The 22,393-nt window shown below is 38.0% G+C and overlaps 1 protein-coding gene across 1 annotated transcript in view; it reads left to right on the top strand.

Annotated features, from left to right (window-relative positions):
- The window catches only part of LOC145985043 (sphingosine-1-phosphate phosphatase 2-like), a 63,779-nt gene extending 48,460 nt beyond the window's left edge, over positions 1-15,319 (top strand). Inside the window, exon 6 of the mRNA XM_083118558.1 lies at positions 14,082-15,319. Within this exon, the coding sequence (XP_082974684.1) occupies positions 14,082-14,499 (418 nt within the window). The 3' untranslated portion in view covers positions 14,500-15,319. The remainder of the gene's footprint in view (positions 1-14,081) is intronic.
- Positions 15,320-22,393: the final 7,074 nt, after the last annotated feature.

Here is a 22,393-nt window from a genome sequence, read left to right as displayed (position 1 = left end):
AAAGCATTATTTCCGTGCCGTGTCCCTGTGTCGAAACATGCATGCTGAAACCCAGTTATCTAGGTCGGGAGAAACAAAAGTCTAAAAGTTGGAAAGGAAAAGGGAATTAGCCCAGGTATTTGAATTTCCATCAATATGCTATGTACTATGTCTGAGACATGTCCACCATGTGGGTGATGAATATTTTGATTGCTGGAGGTCTCTAAGGAGAGATATGTCCACAATTCACCAGATGCCTTGTTGCCACCGGAACCTTATTGGGATTATTGTTAGATGAGACCGCATCTGTGGGAACAAAGCCTGCTAGACTTTGAAGGAACTCCTATGGGGATAATTTCACGTTACCCTTGAATTGCAAGATACTTGACCGCGAGTTTTATCTCATATTTGAGGCTTGTGTGACTTACTCACGTTATGAATATTAGAAGTACAATATAAAAATATATATACTATGAAATACTTACGTTTCGTGAGTATCTGCTTTGCGAAAAATTAATTGACTCGGCTATGTAAGTGATCATACTGGCCTAGATGAAAGCCTGAAGAAGGGAACAGTAGGGTTCCGAAACTTAAGTATTTCATAGTATATATATATATATATATATATATATATATATATATATCATACTTCTAAGAGTCTTATCTGCGTATGGATTCTTTGTCACGTACTTGCCGTTCACGGAACTTGAGTCCACATTCAACTAACGAATGGACAAATACGTATTTTTCAGTTCAAAGCCAAAGGTAAGTTGGAAAAGGTGAATGGACCTTTGAAAAAGAACAAATTTTGGGTTTGGCCATGCTTCTAGCAACTCATAGACAATGATATTGACTAGTATCGGTGCAAAAATATCAACCGATACTTTCCAATACCGATACCCTTGGTATCAGTATCGGTTCAGTTTATTATTAAGAAATTAGACAATACTATTTTGAATATTTGTACCTTATTAGAGCCCATACACACACAAAGTTACTTTCTAAACTTTTCAAATTAGCGAACTTATACACTTTTTCCCCTTCATCCAATACAACATGCAGACATTTTACCCCATCTATAATATGATTACGCCCACAACGTGCCGAAGGTCACGCATGCGAGTGTACAAGATGTAGCCAGGCCACGTCGAAATTACAGAAGTTCAATATCTATAAAATCCTAATCCCACCACTCACTCACTCACTCACACTCACTCACTCGCTCACTCACTGACATAAATGTTCCCTATGAAGGAAGTCCCGGAGGCAAAAAATGCTCGATTACAAACCCCATGAAATTGTTCCAAAAGGCCAATAAAATTAAGAAATCGCTCAATCGGCCCTTTTTTAAGGGTTAAAATGCCCTTTTTCATATCCTTAGCAACCTGTTGCCATTTGCATTTTTTGCAGCACACATTGTTTTCTTCAATTCTTAATTGTCTAGCTGTATTATTTCTCACAAATCTCACACAGATGAATCAACTCGTGGTTTTGAAAAGCTGCCTCAAACAAGGGTGACATCTACATAAGGAGTTACAGTCCAGATATAATTAGATATAGGTATACTCAATACAAAAATATCTACATCATGGTTGTTTTAACTGAATGTTTAGAGGTATAATAAACAATTGTTTAGAGTTTGCCGTGCTTGTTGTTGACCATGGAAACTGACGTTGCTAGGGAACTTAAAAAAAGTTTGTCACCCCGAAAACTACTGCTAGTGATTTATACTTGGCTTTTCGAATTTCAAAATATGAGCATCAGAATTTATTACAGAGGAGAGAGAGGAATTAGAGGGGAACAATAGAAAACAAATATTTTTCAAATTACATTTACAAATGTGAAAATGACAAGAGACGTAAAATATTGCTTTTCCAATTTGATGTCACTATTGAATTCGTTTATACAACAAATCTAACTTATTATTTTTAAACGAATATTACTTACCCAATTTAATATTAAGAAAATGGACAATTTTGAATATTTGTACCATATTGGAGCTCATACACACATAATGTTACATTGAATACTTTTCAAATAAGCAAACCATGTGAGCGAAGCCACGTCAAAAGTGCACAGGTCCAATATATAAAAAGCCCCAATCCCACCACTCTGACATAAATGTTCACCATGAAGGAAGCCCCGGAGGCTAGAAATGCCCGATTACAACACCCCATGAAATTGTCCCAAGCCGAGAAAATTAAAAAAATCACTCACTTGACCCTTTTTTAAGGGTGAAAATGCCCTTTCTCATGTCCTTAGCAACCCATTTCCATGGGCATTTTTTTTGCACACATTGTTTGATTCTCTCTTCATTGTCAAGCTACATTATTTCTCACAGATCACACACAGATGGATCAACTACTGGTTAGAAAAGGTGCTTCAAACAAGAGTGACATCTACATAAGGAGTTACAGTCCAGATATAATTATGTATTGGATTGGTATACTCAATGTGAAAATATCTACATCGTGGTTGTTTTAACTAAATGTTTAGAGGTATAATGAAAACAATTCTTTAGAGTTTGCCGTGCTTGTTGTTGACCATGGAAAGGGACGTTGCTAGGGAAGTTAAAGAAAGTTTATTTTTGCCACGAAAGTGAAATTATACTAGACTTTTCGAATTTGAAAATATGAGCATCAGAATTTATTACAGAGGAGAGGTAGGAATTTGAGGGTAATGACGGAAAACAATTATTTTTCGATTACATTTAAATAATGACAAAGTATGTAAATATTGCTTTTCTAATTTAGTGTCGGTGTTGAATTCGTTGATACAAAACGTCCAAGTAACTATATTGAAACCGTTATTGCTTACTCAGTTTAGTTTTAAGAAAATAGACAATTTTGAATATTTTGTACATTTGTACAATATTAAAGCCTGTGCATTAGAGTGCTGCAATGAGCGTTTTTCGCTCGAGTGGCAAATAGTTCGCATTGGCAACGCTAGATGGCACACAGAATTGATAGTTCTTCCGCTTGAGCGAAAAACGACCGAAGAAGAGAAATACACTCAAACTCTCGAACCCTATTAGTACACATATTTCCATAATTTGTCTATGGTAGTGGGCCCTTAAATATGGATTGTGAAGTAAAAGACGAAGTGAAATTGAGAAGTAAGTGAACATAATCAACATAATCATGCTTAGGCAGGCCTATCTGCATGTGTATCTATTTTACGTTTTGGTCTGTAGATATTGCATACCTTCATATGTGCTGTATTTGAGTCTTACATAATGTAAAAGGTGTTTTTTTAAGTGATAGAACTTTCGATAGGGATAGCTGTCATTTGTTTTGTTTTGATGACATGTTGTTTTGTCATTTCATATCAGTGATCATTGGCAAATTATCATGGAAAGACTGACGCCGCAACAATGTTTACAAATTGTGAAAATATATTTCCAAAATCAATGTTCTGTTCGCCAAACGTATAGAGCACTTCGGAAATATCAGTGCTGTCAGTGAATTGGCCTCCAAGATCATGTGACCTAACGCCACTGGATTATTTTCTTTGGCGATATGTAAATTCTCTGGTTTATGCTGATAAACCAGCAACAATTGACGCTTTAGAAGCCAACGTAACTCGTGTTATTAACGACATACGTCCCCAATTGAAAAAGTGGTTCAAAATTGGACTGATCGAATCCGGTTCATCACAGTTAGTCGTGGTGGACATATGCCGGAAATTATTTTCAAGAAGTAAATGTCAGAAAGTTATCTTTCAAATAAAAACACAATTGGCTTCAAACTTAATTTTTTGTGTGTTTTATTTCAATTAAAAGTTCTATCACTCTAAAAAAACACCCTATACAAAGTTATTATTTAGAATTGTAATTGCATAGAGTGGTTTCCTTCCATGTATGGGTTTTAGGTTGACAGTGCTGCTTATTAGGATCTGAAATACGGGATGATGCCAATCATTCCACTACGAGCGTGTGATGTTCGAGTGTAGCTTGCACGAGTGTGGGAGATTTGAACGAGTTTGAGCGAGCGAAAGTGGTCCGATGCAGTACTCTTACCATACATACATAATGTTATGTTCTAAACCCTTTAATAAGAGAACATACTAGTTTCCCTTCCTCAAATAATACACCGGATATTTTCAAGGGTGTTAAGAGCATTGAGGAATTCAATACGCTGCCAAAGGGACATTTGACTCGTCATAGTTCATATAATGGGACTTTTATCAGTCACATAGTTACACATATTATTTTGTATCTTCTGATCCCATTGCAGTCCCTGAATGATTTTTTGATATGTTTTAGAGTATGGTATGAGGGACCAAATATATTTTTTTCACTATTTTTGGTGATGACATTTTGAGATATTCAAGGTCAAAGGTCAAGCTCACGTGACAAAATTACATTACAAAGGTAGGCGTGTTAAATATCACAGGAAAGCTTGTTCAATTCCCTGTACAACAAGCTTTATTTGAGCTTCCTAGGTGAAAGAGGGGCGGAGTTACAGCAGATTTAGTATAGCTAAGCGGGCTCAAAAAGGGCAATTTATGCTAACTTTGACCTTGAATAATTTAACAATTACAAGACGCACAAAACTAAAAATTTTCATAGTTACTAAATTCCATTCATAGTTTCAACTCCCCAAATTTCATAAAGATCGGAGATGGTCAGGTTGGGGGCTGTGTTGATTTCATATGGAATGAATCATATGCTACATTCAGTGAACACCTTATAGTCTAGTAAAGTAATGACGTTTTGGGAACTAATTGCAACAGAAATGAAACCAACTGCCTCTATAGTAAAAAAATGTGAAGAACTTACCACTCTCTGACATGAAGGATCGCCGTCATCTTGAAAAAATGGTGCCAAAATTCACCTTTAAAATTAAAAAAAGAAAAATCTCAAATGGTGAATTGTACACAAAAAGTGAAGATAACCGAAATGTTACAGCAGAAAATTTGCTAAATTATGGTTTTTGTTTGATGGAGCTACCTTGATTCCTAATTAAATTAGAAAGCTCCAATTATTTACTTATATTTTAGAATTTGCGTATAAGTACAGAGAGTGATTTTCTTGCCACACTCTGTACATCTTCACTATACTGGAACGGGTGCATCCTACCAGTGTTGCTGCCTGGGTTATTGATGCACCTGCTGCTTAGGCATCCACAATCATGCCTCTTTGGGACGATGTTAAATCCTGACCACCTCCCATTTTAACGTGTGCTGTTCGACTAACATGTAGCGTTGTGTATACATTCACCAAAATACTTCCAGTCGGGGTGGTCATGTGATCAGAGCAGCTGCTGTATCGTTCCTTGTTGTTTGGATTGTTGGTCGCAATTCAGTGAATGTTCAGTGCATAGTACCCCAATTACACCACTCTCTCACTCACTAACATAAATGTTCTCCATGAAGAAAGCCCCGGAGGAAAAAAATGGTCCATTACAACCCCTCACAAAATTGCATCAAATCAACAAGAAAATTTTAAAAAATTACTCACCTGCTTTTTAAGGGTGAAAGTGCCCTTTCTTGACGTCCATTTCCAGGGGTGAAATCTGACATTTTCCCTCATATTTTATTCTTGAGATCAACAATAATGCAGATGATTCAATTACAACTTAGAAAATGTGCATAAACAAGAGTGACATCTACGTAAGAAGATTCAGTCTAGAGATTACATAAACAGTTATATCTTACTAGTCAATACAGAAACATCTCAATGTAGCTTTTTATTATGTTTAGAGATGTAACAATACTTTTGTGTTTGCCCTAGAAATGGATTTTGCTAAGGAATTTGCAGAAAGGGTATTTTCGCCCCGATAACTACAGTGAGTGAATGATACTTGCATTTTAGTATTTCAAAATATGAGCCTATTGAATTTGTTTATGTAAAACATCTCACTATTGAGAAATGGACAGTACTTACCCAGTTTATTATTACAAATATAAGACAAAAATATTTTTAGTATCAGGTGTACCGGTTAATAATTCTTAATTTCATTGCTGGATGGCGCTGGAAGCAAGGGTTGGTGCACAGTCTCAACTGTTATGTCACTGTGTTGCCAGGACAGTACCTGTCAAAATGCCGTGGATGTGCAACCGAGTGCGAGAGATCGTGATGTTGGGTTTGTGTGGGAAACATGTTGACCTTCAAACCAAATAAGGAGCATGTGTGGCACTTCCTGCTTTTCTTGTTTAATCAAAAGAAAAACGCGAGTGAAAGCCATCGTATCCTTGTGGAAACGTACGGTGACAATGTCCTAACGCAAGATGTGTGTGTGCGTTGGTTTCAACGATTCAAAAGTGGTGATTTCAACTTGAAAGACAAAGATCGCCCGGGCCAGCCGATAAATGCCATGGGAAAGATCCAGAAGGCAGGAAAATGGGACCCACATCATCTGAACGACAGACAAATGGAAAAACGAAAAACGGTGTGTGAAGTGTTGCTTTCTCGGCATGAAAGAAAGTCTTTCTTGCATCGGATAGTGACTGGGGACGAAAAATGGATCTACTTTGAGAACCCAAAATCCAAATAGTCATGGGTTGACCCAGGACAACCTTCAACATCGACCACAAAACCGAATCGCTTCGGAAGGAAGACAAAGCTGTGCATTTGGTGGGATCAGAAGGGTGTGGTGTACCATGAGCTTCTAAAACCAGGTGAAACAGTGAATGCCGTTCGCTACCGTCGACAACTCATCATTTTGAACCATGCATTGATCGAAAAGCACCCAGATTGGACGACATGACACGGAAAAGTGATTTTGCAACACGATAATGCATCATCACACACAGCGAAAGGCATAAGAGACACCATTTCTGAACTTGGCCTTGGAATTCTTGCCCCACCCACCATACTCACCAGACTTAGCCCCTTCGAACTACCACTTGTTTTCATCGATGTCTCACTCACTTTCCCAGCAACACTTCAACAATTACGAAGATGTCGAACAATGGCATGCTGACTGGATCACCATAAAATGTGAACTATTCTTCTGGAAGGGCATCCACAATTTTAAGGACAGATGGGCACAATGTATAGCTAGCGATGGTACATACTTTGAATAAAGCATTTGTTACCTTTCTCCCCGGATACACTTGTTTTCTTTCGGATCAATTAAGAATTATTAACCGGCACACCTGGTATTTGTTCAATATTAGAGCATGTACACACACAGCGTTGCATTCTAAACTTTTTCCAAATAAGTGAACGTATTCACTTGTATCCCTTCCTCCTATTGAAACATTAAGACCATCGATGAACCCATCTCTAACATGATAGGGCACAAAATGTGGTCAAAGATCACGTCAAAAGTGCAAGAGTCTTTGTAATATATATAAAAAAACAATAGTTAGAACAAAGGTTTCTTGACCTGTGTGGTATGAAGACAGTCATTTCATGAGGCTGCTTAACACTGTCACCAATACAAGTTATAATGGTGAATGTCTTGGCACAAAGCACAAAAAAAATCGTAGCTCAAGAACTAATTGTCATAGGGATAAATTATATTTTTGGGGGGAGGGGAATAACAGGGTTTTTAGCAGAGGTGAAATTTTATATACTTTGCCTCCTAATAACGAAAGTTAAAAGAAGAAGAAAATAAAAATGTTACAAAAAAAATAGGTATCTGCATACCCCTGTGCCTGCCACAATAGACCAAAGTGAATGGAAAACTAGTGCATTCCAAAAACATGCAAAGTAGTCTGCTAAATGTTAATATACCGGAAAGTAGAATACAAAATCATAGAGAATCCTGGATTGGATAATTTTGGATTTTGGGTGATTTCATATTTTCAAACATCTGCTATTTTATCTCACACGTACTCAAAAGAAAATCGCAGCAAGTGGGACTTACTGAAGGGATGCATGTTAATACACCCTGAATGCCTACAATGTGCGCTCAGTTCATAAGCCTCTTCATGATATAGGGGAAATAGGAGGAATGTGACCACCTTAAGAATAAATTGCTAATAACTTAGATTTAGAATAATATATTTTTTACATATGGCTAGCTCTTTGTAGAACACATGAGCTAAATTCTCTTTTTGTCAATAAGTAAAATAAGGAAACAAAAGATCTTCAGAACTCATTTCACCTGGACAAGTGGGAGTACTATGAGCAGGCTGCTGGGGAATAGATGTACTGGTTATTTACGAGGTTCATTTCAAAAGAAAGGGCCGATTACTTATACAAAGTGAGTGGCAACAGTGATCGGATCACACCTGTGTAGTAACATCAACTGGTCCATTGGTAACCCAGCAATCATATTTTCACTAGTGAGCTGTTGGTTGGTTATCCTTTGAGTTAGAGCATATTAAAATGGTTGCGCGATTACACAATCCCACCAGTTGGTAGTATGGTTTCAATTTCTTAATGCCAAAGGTCATAATGCTGCCGAATTCACTGAGAATTACATCAAGTATGTTGTCCGAGTGTATTGAGTGAAGAAGAAGCACAGCAATGATGTCATATGTTCACACCCACCAATGGTGAAAAAGTTGAAGCAAACTCCATCTGCACAAAAAGTCATGGCAATTGTTTACTTTGACCAACAAGGTGTTGTTTTTTTTTTGGTGAATTTCATTGAGTTGGGCAAAAGAAATAACACCACAAGCATACTGTGAAACACTATAAAAAACTAAGATGTGCCATACAAAACAGACGAAGTGAAATGCTGTGCTCAGGAACTGTTCTATTTTACATGTGGTATACTATTATATGATCATATAACATTTCAGCACTCCTAACTTAAGTTTTTACCTAAGTTCATTGCCCTCAAAAATATAAAGCAAACCGATATTGTCACTTTAAGAAAAATGTTTAACTTGTAATGAAAAATGGTTTTCTTGGATGTTTTCAGGTTTACTTTACTACAAAAATATAACAAAGTGTGATAGTGGTAAAGGTTGTGTCTATAATGTATTGAGCATAAGCATGGGTGGAAACTCCTGTTGTGGATTTTTTTTATTATTATTTCCGTCACTTTTGGCTAATCATGATGATGAGGATGAGTTATTATATATATGATGGAACTGATGAAGGAACACTTACAAAGAGCACCCATGCCCAGGCCAGGATTCAAACCTGGAACCCCTGCCATTGTAACATTCTGTGCTAACTGCTTGTGGAGAAAATAAAACAAGCACACCTAAGATGGTCAGAAACATGGAGTCCTGTTTTGTGTCCTTTTGAGTGTGTGGCATGTTTTCTTAAATAATAAGTGTATATGTAAACACTTACTGTTTTTATTTACATTTTTGGTTTAAACACTCCTCGTGTAAGTGAAATAATAATGAAGTGCTTGCCATTTGGATAATCACCCAAAGTAGGGTTTTACTATGGTGCCCAAAGCCAAACAAATAAGACAACACTTGAAGAAAGACAAAAATCAGCGAGCTTCAACACCAACGAAGCAGTCGAGATTGCCTGTGGGTCATTCCATGCCAAACCATCCAATGGTGGTTGCATGACCATTTTAGAAAAAAAAACATGTTTAGTACATAGGTTTGTACATGTTTCTAGATATCAAAACCAATGTTCAAAAAAAAATATTGTCTTTAGTAGTTCTCCTGGGGCAGCCATTTTTCCAACATGGCACATGACTTTTTTTTTTTTTTGCTCATGTAGCAGTATACAAAAACCTTAATATCTCAAAAACCATTAAAGCTAGAGACCTGAAACAAAATTAATTTTGTAGCTAATGAAGTATACTTCCTATGATATTCAGGTATGTTTTGCTTGAAATTGCATCCTAAGTACGAAAATTATGGTGGAAAATTGGGTAACAACAGTTAAAAAATTGCATTTTTAAACCAATAAGTTGCTGACCAAGGCAGTTTATTAAGGTAAAAACACTTAACACGTAACGTTTCGACCCTGTATCAGGGTCTTCCTCAGACGAAGAACTAAACTAAAATGATGAAATAAACTACACACAGAAAGATTTCAAACACATAGCAGGGTCACAAGCCACACAACAACAAATCAAATTGACAGTCCTTATCTAGGAAGATTTCTACAAAGGAATTAAACATATCACCTCCTGACAGTTGTTGACTAATGGGTCTACTACACTGACAGGTGATTGGCAGGTCAAGATCAGCAAGAGTCTAAGAACCACCTGCTCACCACTCCCCCACCCCTCCTGCCTTTCTGGTTATGGGTGAATACCTCCTCCTCTGGTCTTCTTCTTTTCTCTTTTTTCTTCATTCCTTTTCTTCATCCTTTCAACTTTCTCTAACACACTCTTCCATTCCTTGTTTATCTTGAGCCCTCCATTCCAATTCATGATGTCTTCTCCTTTCTTTTCTATTTCTTTGGCCTCCTTCCATTTTCTCACTAGTTCTCTCTTCTCTTTTCCTATTCGCCTAGCCGAATCCCATTCAACTTCATGTCCTGTTTCTCTAGTGTGTTTGAATATGGCATTCCTGTCTCTTCAATCTCACATCATCCATGTGTTGCTTTAACCTGTCTTTAAGTCTCTTCTTCGTTTCCCCTATATATACACTTTCACATCCTCTGCACTTCACCTCGTAGATAACCCCTTCCTCTTCCTCCTCTCTCCTTTCTTCATTCTTCTTGCTGGCTATACTTAAAATAGTGCGTCCTCCCTTCCTGTAAGTTCTTATACCCACTTTCCTCAGCACTTTGCATATCTTCTCTGTGGCATCGCCCATACTTCTTATACCAAACCATCTCTCTTTTTCTTTTTCTTCCTTCTCTTCCAGTCCTCTCTCTTTTATCTCTTTCCTCCTTCTGTTGATGTTGTGTCTGTCTTTCTTTTCATAGCCATTCTCTTCTAGTTGTTCCCACAGGCTATTAATCTTGGTTTCTTCTTCCCCTTTCTCTGTGCATATCTTCTTTATTCGGTCTTCCATATTCCTTATAAAATTACGTTTAGTTCCATCACCCACATCACTTCTTTTGTGGCAGAACACTCCTGCCGAACACTTCTTTTGATACCATGTAGCCACTATCCCCATTCCTCTCTTCTTTTTCATCTCAATATCCAAGAAATTTAATGTTCCTTCCTGTTCCGTTTCGAGCTCAAGGAATATCCCTGCTTTCTCATCTTCTACATCTTTAACAAGCTTACTCAGCTGCCTTTTTGTTCCTTTCCATATCCCAAAACAATCATGCACATATCTACAAAATAGACTTAACTTATCTCCTCCTTTCACTATCACTTCCTTCTCCCATTCATTCATAACTAATTCCGCCAGCACAGGGCTCAAGCAAGAGCCTATATTTAGACCTTCACTAATCTTGATGATTTTACTCCCCACTCTGCTGAGCAGGTGGTGGACCTTATAAAAGGTCTGAAGGAGTCTGGGGATAAAATCACAATGTTTAGCCTAGACGTGAGAAGCATGTTCCCGAGCATCAAAAGGGGACACGTAGTGGATATAGTGAGGAAAAAAGTTGGGAAAAGCATTATAGGAGAATGGGATAGTGAGAGAGTGGTACAAGCGCTGGAAACCATTTGGGACAATAGCTACAGCAGAGTGGGGAGTAAAATCATCAAGATTAGTGAAGGTCTAAATATAGGCTCTTGCTTGAGCCCTGTGCTGGCGGAATTAGTTATGAATGAATGGGAGAAGGAAGTGATAGTGAAAGGAGGAGATAAGTTAAGTCTATTTTGTAGATATGTGGATGATTGTTTTGGGATATGGAAAGGAACAAAAAGGCAGCTGAGTAAGCTTGTTAAAGATGTAGAAGATGAGAAAGCAGGGATATTCCTTGAGCTCGAAACGGAACAGGAAGGAACATTAAATTTCTTGGATATTGAGATGAAAAAGAAGAGAGGAATGGGGATAGTGGCTACATGGTATCAAAAGAAGTGTTCGGCAGGAGTGTTCTGCCACAAAAGAAGTGATGTGGGTGATGGAACTAAACGTAATTTTATAAGGAATATGGAAGACCGAATAAAGAAGATATGCACAGAGAAAGGGGAAGAAGAAACCAAGATTAATAGCCTGTGGGAACAACTAGAAGAGAATGGCTATGAAAAGAAAGACAGACACAACATCAACAGAAGGAGGAAAGAGATAAAAGAGAGAGGACTGGAAGAGAAGGAAGAAAAAGAAAAAGAGAGATGGTTTGGTATAAGAAGTATGGGCGATGCCACAGAGAAGATATGCAAAGTGCTGAGGAAAGTGGGTATAAGAACTTACAGGAAGGGAGGACGCACTATTTTAAGTATAGCCAGCAAGAAGAATGAAGAAAAGAGAGAGGAGGAAGAGGAAGGGGTTATCTACGAGGTGAAGTGCAGAGGATGTGAAAGTGTATATATAGGGGAAACGAAGAAGAGACTTAAAGACAGGTTAAAGCAACACATGGATGATGTGAGATTGAAGAGAGACAGGAATGCCATATTCAAACACACTAGAGAAACAGGACATGAAGTTGAATGGGATTCGGCTAGGCGAATAGGAAAAGAGAAGAGAGAACTAGTGAGAAAATGGAAGGAGGCCAAAGAAATAGAAAAGAAAGGAGAAGACATCATGAATTGGAATGGAGGGCTCAAGATAAACAAGGAATGGAAGAGTGTGTTAGAGAAAGTTGAAAGGATGAAGAAAAGGAATGAAGAAAAAAGAAGTATGAAGAAGGAAGAAAGAAGAGAAAAGAAGAAGACCAGAGGAGGAGGTATTCACCCATAACCAGAAAGGCAGGAGGGGTGGGGGAGTGGTGAGCAGGTGGTTCTTAGACTCTTGCTGATCTTGACCTGCCAATCACCTGTCAGTGTAGTAGACCCATTAGTCAACAACTGTCAGGAGGTGATATGTTTAATTCCTTTGTAGAAATCTTCCTAGATAAGGACTGTCAATTTGATTTGTTGTTGTGTGGCTTGTGACCCTGCTATGTGTATGAAATCTTTCTGTGTGTAGTTTATTTCATCATTTTAGGTTAGTTCTTCGTCTGAGGAAGACCCTGATACAGGGTCGAAACGTTACGTGTTAAGTGTTTTTACCTTAATAAACTGCCTTGGTCAGCAACTTATTGGTTTCAATATGGAAACAAGGCTTAATTATATTGCATTTTTAAGCCCGATTTTTTAATGAAGGGGTTTAGTCTAAGGCATGATTTTTTTTTCATGTGTAGACCTACCTGCAGGGTGTCTGTAAATAAAATATCAGTGCTTAGAAATGCACCCCTTTTGTACAGCATGGGCTGGCTCAAACATGGCCGTTCATTGAATTTTGACAGTTTTCGGGTTTAAATATCTCAGATGGGTCCCCTTTAAAAAATCTGAAATTTGGCACATAGGAAGCCCTTCATGAACCTAACTCATAGTAAAAGTCTCAACTTTTAGATTCAACTCATTTTGGTCAATATGAGGTAACATATGTCACCTAATTTCTGACGTTGCAAAGTAAGGTTAAACTACATCCCATACTTAGAAAATTGAAGTTTTTTCTTTTTCTTTTTTAAAGTTGGGTTAAATAAAGGCTCAGAAAATGTAGTAACATAAGGTTTCAATACTTGACTTACCAGAAATTGAAATTACAAGGTATGACAATTGAAAATCTGCGAAATTTCATTGCGAAAGGTTTGATTTATTAGGTACCCACGGCCAGTTTTAAGATGATTTCCTTGAATGCTCCAAGGAAAATTCTAAACACATGTAATTTTTCAGAATTTTTAATGTGATTTGGTTCTTCAAAATGTGTCAATTTTTTTAAAAATTTCTTTCTGGGACATAGTTCAGTAGAACAAGTGATGCAAGTATGCCATCATGATTTTATTGTAATATTCTTATTTTTTTTTGTCTTGAGTTCTTGTCCCTCTGAGTGTGACACATGTTTTCTTAAATAATAAATATAATATATATATATATATATATATATATATATATATATAAAAACCCTTTCTGTGTTTTATTTACATTTCTGGCAAATAACATTTTTTACACAGTATTTTGTCTGCATGAAACTGTCTTCAGGCGAGCTTTGTGATTCCTTACTTGGTGAAAACTGTATGTACAGTCAAAATCTTGTGTAGAAAATTAATTTATAAATATAAATAAAACACACACAGACTTTATTAATTATTTATAATAATTAATGCAATTGAATATAATAAATCATGTTGGCACGAGGCATAAGCCATGTTGTAGCATACTTTTCTTTAATATTTTCAGAGGAGACACAACAGTTATTTTGGGAGTGTGTGTTGGTGTTCAAGTTGGAGCTTGGGTAAATTACCAACTGGGTGCAATGGAAGAATCCAGCCTACCTCCTCCATATCACATCATCTGGCCATCATATGAAATGTTTGGCCTCGCAGTTTTACGAACGGTTATTGGCCTAAGCTGCATTGTAGCTACTCGTGCTGTGTTCAAGTCTGCATCATATGCAACAGTGTGTGCACTGCTACGATTAAATTCCAAAGAGCTTAAGAAAACTAAAGATTGTAAAGAAAACAAACCTAAAATAATTGTTGAATTGAGCTACAAATTTATTACTTACATTGCAGTTGGCTTTATTACACTGTACTTGCTACCTAGCGTTTTTAGGCTCATTGGAATTGAACGCCCAACGTTCTACACAGAAATTTGAAGTTGCTTTTAGGAAAATAATGAAAATGTTTGTGTGCGTGTGTGTTTACGTCCACAATATTCGTAAGTTGATTACTGTATCTACATTCCTACTTTTCACACATGTTTATGCATGCATTACAAGTCTAATGCAAGTAAATGCAATTGAATATGCAAAACTTTATGAGAGTTTTTGATATTGTTACACCAAAATGTATTTATATCTTTCTTTTATACAAGTGTTAATTTTTAAAGTTCAAAGAGATGAATGTAAGTTCTGGTATAATTCTGTAGTATGTACTGTTATGAAAGCTCCCATGTAGTGTTTGTTGTTTTTGATTTATGTTTGACAGTGAATATGTGTGTAATAGAAACAAATAATTATTGATGATAATGTTTACAATGGAATCTCGATTATACATTTTCCAAGGAACTGTCTACAGTTTATATTGTGGGGAAAAAATAATCTAGGAATTTTTTAATTTTTTTTTTTTTTGTTCATTGGGGATGGGGAAGGTAAAATAGGGATTCCATTTAAAGTCATTGCACTCATTCTGTTTAATTTTCCCAATTTTGTTAGCCTTGAATGGGATTACAAATTTTTGTTATGATGAAGTGAGAAAACATTCTTCTTCTCTGTTTAAATCACAAAAATACCTACTTTGAAGAGTAGAATCACTATCATGTTGAAATTACTTGGTTAAGTTTATATTGTTTAGATGATTGTCTTTGAAGATATTATGTTTGTAATTGATGCAGCAACTAGATATGAGGCTGCTATTGTAGATATATGCAGCTAATTGCAAATTACTTGAAAAGATTAATAAAAAGGTTAACAAATATCCAAATTTTCTTGTGTTCAGACATTAGCAGTAATGTTCAAACACCATTAAAATAGTTTGATATGTGTAAATCTGTTTGCTCAGTCTAGTTTTCCTATCTAAATAAATAGTAATTATCCAAATAACCCAATTTCAAACAAATAATGATGATTACCCTTTTACTTGATGTCTCCGGGGAACATGTAGTGGCGCTAGTAGTGCGATAGCAGACCATTGCAGGAGCAAGGTAGGAATCATACTTGTCCAGGAAATGCACGTTTTGTGTGGATTTGGATCCATGAAAACTGTTTAGGCAAGTGGGGTATGACACATCACACCCATCTGCATGATGTTGGACAAGGTGGGATCGTCAGCCAATTTGAACTGTGTGTAACACAATGTGCAGTGGCCCAGGTAGTTCACGTTCCAGGAAGTAACTTTGCAAGACCTGGCGAAAGGTTCCACGAGACTCTAAATGTCACCTGGCTATAACAGGGACTGCAAGTTTTCCATGGAATGCAGTGCATGCACAAGACTACTACCAGGGATGATTTGCCAGAAGGCAACTGGGTAGTACGGCAAGGAACCTGAGCAGAGATCTTGCAGTAAAGACCGGAGTACATATGTCCCAGTAAATCACTGCTCGACTACTGCATGAACGTGGTATGTATCCTGGCCATGTTAGAGCCTGCCTTGCATGATGTAGGGAGCATAGTGCATGGACTCACAACCAGTGGTGCTGTGTCCTCAGGTGAGTCCACGTTCTCATTGCAGAGTAACTCACAACATGTGTACATGTGGTGGACACGTGGAAGTTCATATAACCAGGAAAACATAATTGAACATGATCATTTCGAAGGTGCTGGGATTCTTGTGTGGGCTGCCACTATGCTGGGCTCTCATACACTTCTCCGTGTCTTTTCTAGGGGTGCCATCACTGGCCAGACATACTGGGATGTGATTATCCAACAATACACCAGTCTCTTCAGGGGCGCAATGGGACGTGATTACCTATTTATGGATGATAATGCATGTCTTCATACAGCAGACCTTGTCAATGAGTCTCTGGAATCAGAGGATATCCGGTGCATAAATTGGCCAATGAGGTTCCCTAATCTCAACCCAATAGAACATGCATGGGTTGACACATTTTAGGACAGAATCCCCCTCCTCTTTATGGAAATCAGTAACATCAGTGTTATACTCTAATCACAACAACACGATAGATTATTTCGTGTTTGACTTTGGAAGGCTGAATGGAGCAACGGGATGCATCATAAACAAGATAAAAATGGTCTCTTCTTGGTTTACTCTCGACATACAGTTGTGGTCTACTCTTGACTTACACATATCTGTCTCATTCTCAGTTTATTCTCAACTTACACTGTATTAAGTGTGGGAAAATATTTAAATTCTGTTATGTCATAATTGATTATCAATATTTGATTGATTGTAAAGTTGTTTGTATGTGAAAATTGGAAATTCAGACATCTTGAAATAAGTATATAAATAATATATTAAATCTGTGTTACTGTAAATTCTTGTAATGATCTTTATTCCAAGAAGAACCTACATGTACGTAAATTAACCTCGCTACATATACAACAGTGCCTGCCTTTTTCTCTGTGTTATTAACTTACAATGCCTGATTTGTTGTTGGTTTCTTCTCGACAGCAAATTCTTCTCTTGTTCTCACTCTATTCTCGATTTACAGTTCCTTACTTTTTCTTGTGTAAAAGTTTGTCTTGTTTGCAGTATATTCTGTCTCATTATTTCTCCTGTAGTTTACCGTTCTTACAAGCACATAAACATAATTTTTGATGTAACATTTTGGGCTTGCTCCCTTTATGAGAAATTTATTCTTACATGAAGATTTGGCACACAAAGGAGATGTACTACAAGGAATTTTCAGTGAAAAATGCAAGCTTGACCAGGACTCGAACCAGGGACTCTGGCATACTGTGCCATTGCTGTACCAATGAGGTACCGAACCAGCCTGGCTTTGTCTGATTTTTTGCTGGTGCTGTTTTACCTGTATGGAATTGTGTCTGCTAGTGCTACCATGACGTTGCCTGGATCCTCCCAGCGTAGAGATGTAAATTACATTAAGATTTGACACACACCGGAGATGTACTACGTAGATTTTTCAGTGAAAAATGTAGGCTTGACCAGGACTTGAACCCAGGTGTCTGGCATAACGTGCCATTGCTCAACGACTGAGCTACTGACAAGGGAGGTTATCTAAGTGTCCCCCTCCGATTTCCATGAAACTTGGCAGGTGTATAGAGGGGCCCAAAGGAAGAAATACGTGTTGTTTTTTTTTGTTTCGGCTAAAAAACTGTTTTAGGGGGCAAAAACCTCCCCTCTAATGTCAAGATGAGGACAAATTGAAGTGGGGATCTGACCCCTGTGTCCCCCTCAGATTTCCATGAAACTTGGCAGGTGCATAGAGGGGCCCAAAGGAAGAAATACGTATTTTTTTGTTTTGGCTAAAAAACTGTTTTAGGGGGCAAAACCCTCCCTGAAATGTCAAAATGAAGTGGGGATCTGACCCCTGTGCCCAACTTCAATTTCCATGAAACTTGGCAGGTGTATAGAGGGGCCCAGAGGAAGAAATATGTGTTTTCTTGTTTCGGCTAAAAAACTGTTTTAGGGGGGCCAAACCCCACTCTAATGTCAAGATGAGGACAAATTGAAGTGGGGATCTCTTACCTTTGAAACACTGCAGACGTCGACGTTGCCTGATTCCTCCCAGCATAAAGATGTCAATTCCGTAAATTAGGCTCACACAGGAGATGTACTTACGTAGATTTTTCAGCGAAAAATGCAGGCTCGACCAGGACTCGAGCTCTGGTCTCTGGCATACTGTACCATTGATGCACTATTGAGCTACCGAGCCAGCCTGGCTTTGCCTGGTTGTTTTACCTGGGTAGAATTGTCTCTGCTAGTACTACAGCAACAGGATCTTTTGCCTTTGAAACACCCCAGACATCAACGTTGCCTGGTTCCTCCCAGCGTAGAGTTGTAAATTACATGAAGATTTGGCTCTCACAGGAGTTGTACTGCATAGAATTTTCTGTGAAAAATTCTTAGTTTAATTTAATGTTACAGTTCATTCTTACTTTTTGGACTTTTAACCAGTGTGTTAATTTTAAAATACCAACATTTTGGAGGATGAATGTGCCTCAGTCTTCAGGGTAGCGTGTAGTCTGTTAAATCATATGGTGTGTATAAATGGTTGCCCTGAAGGATTATTCTCGGTGGCCAAAGCTCCACTTTGTCTGTCAGTCACAAGGACCATCTATGTACATGAAGTTGCCAGTGAGGATAATCAGTGGCCCAGGCTCCACTTCATCAGGTCGCCACATCAAGACCTGTTTTTGTATATACATGTATGTATATATGTATGTACATACAAAAATAGGTCTTGACGTGGCCTATATACATAGGTGTGGCTAGAAAGAAACTGGATTGATATTGCTGTCTACTAACAGCAAGCACGTCAAGGATAAGCGGTGCATGGGTGTATAACGTGATATCTTGCCTATCGGCCGTGTGATTGCCCAAGATGTGCGGCACTCAGTTCTTCTGTAGTTTGTGGACGAAATGAACCGCACATCTGTGCTCCGTCAGAAAAGAAATTAAGTGTGAAAGTGGAACAGCGTATCAATCTGAAGTTTCTTATCAAACTGAAAATCCACCACAGAAACTTGTGGTTTGTTGAAGGAAGTGTACGGAAATGTGTGTTTATCACGCACTCAAGTATTTGAGTGGTTTCAAAGGTTTAGAGAGGGACGAGAAATGATCGTGAATGACAAGCGTCCTGGACGGTCTTGCACATCAAAAACTGAATCAAACATTGCAAATATCAGTGAATTGATTCGAATTATGTACCCGAAGGTCAAACTGTCAACCAACAATATTTCATTACAATGCTGACGACCTTTCGTGGGCGAGTAAGAAGACGACAACCTAATTTGTGGAAAAGCAAGTCATGGATTCTTCATGAGGACAATGTTTCTGCCCACCCGGAATTGTCAGTCAAGGCTTTATTGGCCAAGTATGGTATCCCAGTGTTAGAACATCCACCCTATTTGTCGGATCTTGCTCCGTGTGACCTTTTTTTATTCCCAAAGGTCAAATCAGCACTGAAAGGAACCAGATTTAAGATCATAGAATGTGTGAAAACAAAAGCGACGGTGGTCATGAACATGGTTTCGGAAAATGATTTCCAGCAATGGAAGATTCGTATGGAGCGGTGTATTGATAGTGCAGGGGAGTACTTTGAAGGGGATGATGTTCATATTGTACAAAATAACCAATAAAAGATTTTGTAGCAACAGTCCAGTTTTTTTCTAGCCACGCCTCTTATTTTGTGGTTAAAATGCTGATCAGACGTATAATGACATATTGCTAGTAATATCAATTCAATAAAGACTACAGAGAGAAAATTTTGTGTAATGAATTTGGTTTCACATGCTTAGTAAATATGATATAAATTATTCCATTAGCAATTCAATGAAAATGTATATTAATCAATAAAACAGGGGTGTATACCAATATACTGATTACTCTCATTGAGGATATCAAGGTTCATCCAAGTATAGACCAGTGCATCTTGCATCTACTGTCAGATTAAAAATTATATATATTTGAGTTTGGACTCCAATTAAAAATGAACAAAGCAATATCTGTTGAACCATGGAAACTACAGGCTGGCACTGGGAGTCAGTGCTTATGGTGTTGCCACGTTCCAAGTACATCTTTACTCTGCTGAATAAATAATCTGCATAAAATTGGTTTCGCAATGTGAATTCACAATGACAATGGATTTTAAAAACAGATGTGAAGAGCTTCAAAACAAAACAAATATTGTTGTTTCGCAAAATTGATAAGAACTTTTTTTGATAAATTTTAAAAGTCTTGGAATTAAGAATTGTATTAAAACCTTTCTGCCTGCATCGTACTAAAATTTCATCATGATCAGACCACCTGTTTTTTTTATTTATAGAATTTCAAAGGCGGCGATCATTTAAAAAAAAAAAAAAACTTTTGTTCTCGCGACGATACAAAATAGAATGCATGCTCAAAAAATAAATTGTTTAGCGTAGATTCATGCAGAATATAACAAGCTAAATTTTGATGTAACTCGTTTTTGTGTAGGTCTTCTGGTTAATTTTTAATTGGGAGTCCAAACTCTAGTACCTTATCTATAATGTGCAATCAGTGCTAGTAGTATCTTTAAATTAATTTGTCCTTTGCACATGCAAGTTTCTTTCTATTTACTCCTGGAGGGTAATATGCATGCTTAGTCTCCAACATGTCGATGCTGGAAACAAAAAATTACTGCCACTGTAGGCAATCCAGTTGTAACTTCTATTACTCATATCTTGCATCAATAAGCAATAAGACAAGGAGAGATTTGTCATTTTTTTTAGAGATTTTAACTATAATACAAAATACGAGGGTAAGTCATTAAATAACAGGAATTTTATTCTAAACTCCATGGAGATTTATACACAACGAAAATTTGTTTTTCGGGACTCTGAATGGTTCCTTAGCAACATGCCATAAAGGTAGGGTGACAATAATATTTTTATCCAAAAAATGGGACATCCCAAAGAGGTCAGTTTATCCCCCCCTGAAGAATTGGTTAGGTCTAATTACAAAATTATTGCTGTTATTAACATGTTATTATTATTTATTAAAGTATGGATTACATAAATGATACATCATAAACGATAAATGAGATGTAATCTCCCGTTGTCAAAAGGTATTAATAATTATAATCTCTGTGTGACATTGTGTTTTTGGCACTTTCTGATCAACTTTTGGTGTTAGTCCTATGCTGAAGTTGAGGAATGCCAGAAGTACGAGGCGCATCCAGAAAGTAAGTTTCCCTATTTTTTTTTTAAAAAAAAAAATCCAACACAGTTTCAGGAAACCATTTATTGGCAACAGGTACAGCAAAGGTTCAGCTATTTTTCAACATAGCAACCACCAGAATTGAGACACTTGTCGTATCGTGGTATCAACTTTTGGATCCCACTGTCGTAGAACTCTGCCGCCTGTGAATGGAACCAGCGTGTGACAGACGTCTTCAGCTCTTCGTCGTTGCCAAAATGCTCACTGGAGGACAGGAATTTCTTGAGGTGCAAGAAAACGTGAAAATCGCTGGGAGCCAGATCAGGACTGTAAGGTGGATGATCAAACAACTCCCAGCCAAATTCCGTCAAAACAGCTGCTGTGCGCCGAGCCGTATGTGGACGAGCATTGTCATGGAGGAGCACAACACCTGCAATAAGCATGCCACGCCTCTTGTTTTGAATGGCACGTCGCAATTTCCTTAGTGTTTCACAGTAATGGTCACCGTTTCACCTCTGGGGAGGAAGTCAATGAGCAAAATGCCCTTCCTGTCCCAAAACACGATGCACATCACTTTCTGTACCGACAGCGTCTGTTTGAATTTCTTCTTGACCGGAGATCCACTATGCCGCCAATGCATTGACTGCTGCTTGATTTCCGGGGTGAAGTGCAAAATCCACATCTCATCGCCCGTGACGATCCTGTCGAGGAAATCATCGCCGTCATCATGGTACCATTGCAGGAATGTCAGTGCTGATCCTGAACGTTTCATTTTGTGTTCGGGTGTCAGGTTTTTCGGCACCCACCTGGCACACAATTTTTTGAACAGCAGGCGCTGCATGACAATCTCATGCAACACGGATCGCTATATCTGCGGAAAAAGGCTATTCAACTCCGTAATCATGAAGCGACGGTTCTCTACGATGCGGTTCTCTCAGCTCAACCAGATCATCAGTGATGAGGGATGGACGCCCACTGCGCTCTTCATCATGGACACTTTGACGACCTTCCGAAAACTGCTGACACCAGCGACGCACCATCTGCTTACTCATAATGTTCGGCCCATAGACCTCACAGAGCTGACGATGAATGTCAATTGGCGCAATGCTTTGTGCATTCAGGAACTTTATCACCGACCGAACCTCGCATGCGGCGGGAGAAGGAATATGAGCTTCCATTTCGGACCACTGCTGCCTCGCTACTGGCATGCGGCGGGAGAAGGAATACGAG

The sequence above is a fragment of the Lepisma saccharinum genome, chromosome 3 (genome assembly GCF_977018435.1).
Source record: "Lepisma saccharinum chromosome 3, izLepSacc3.1, whole genome shotgun sequence".
NCBI lineage: Eukaryota > Metazoa > Arthropoda > Insecta > Zygentoma > Lepismatidae > Lepisma > Lepisma saccharinum.
Note: the sequence above shows the minus strand (reverse complement) of the source record. Positions and strands in the feature narration are given on the sequence as shown.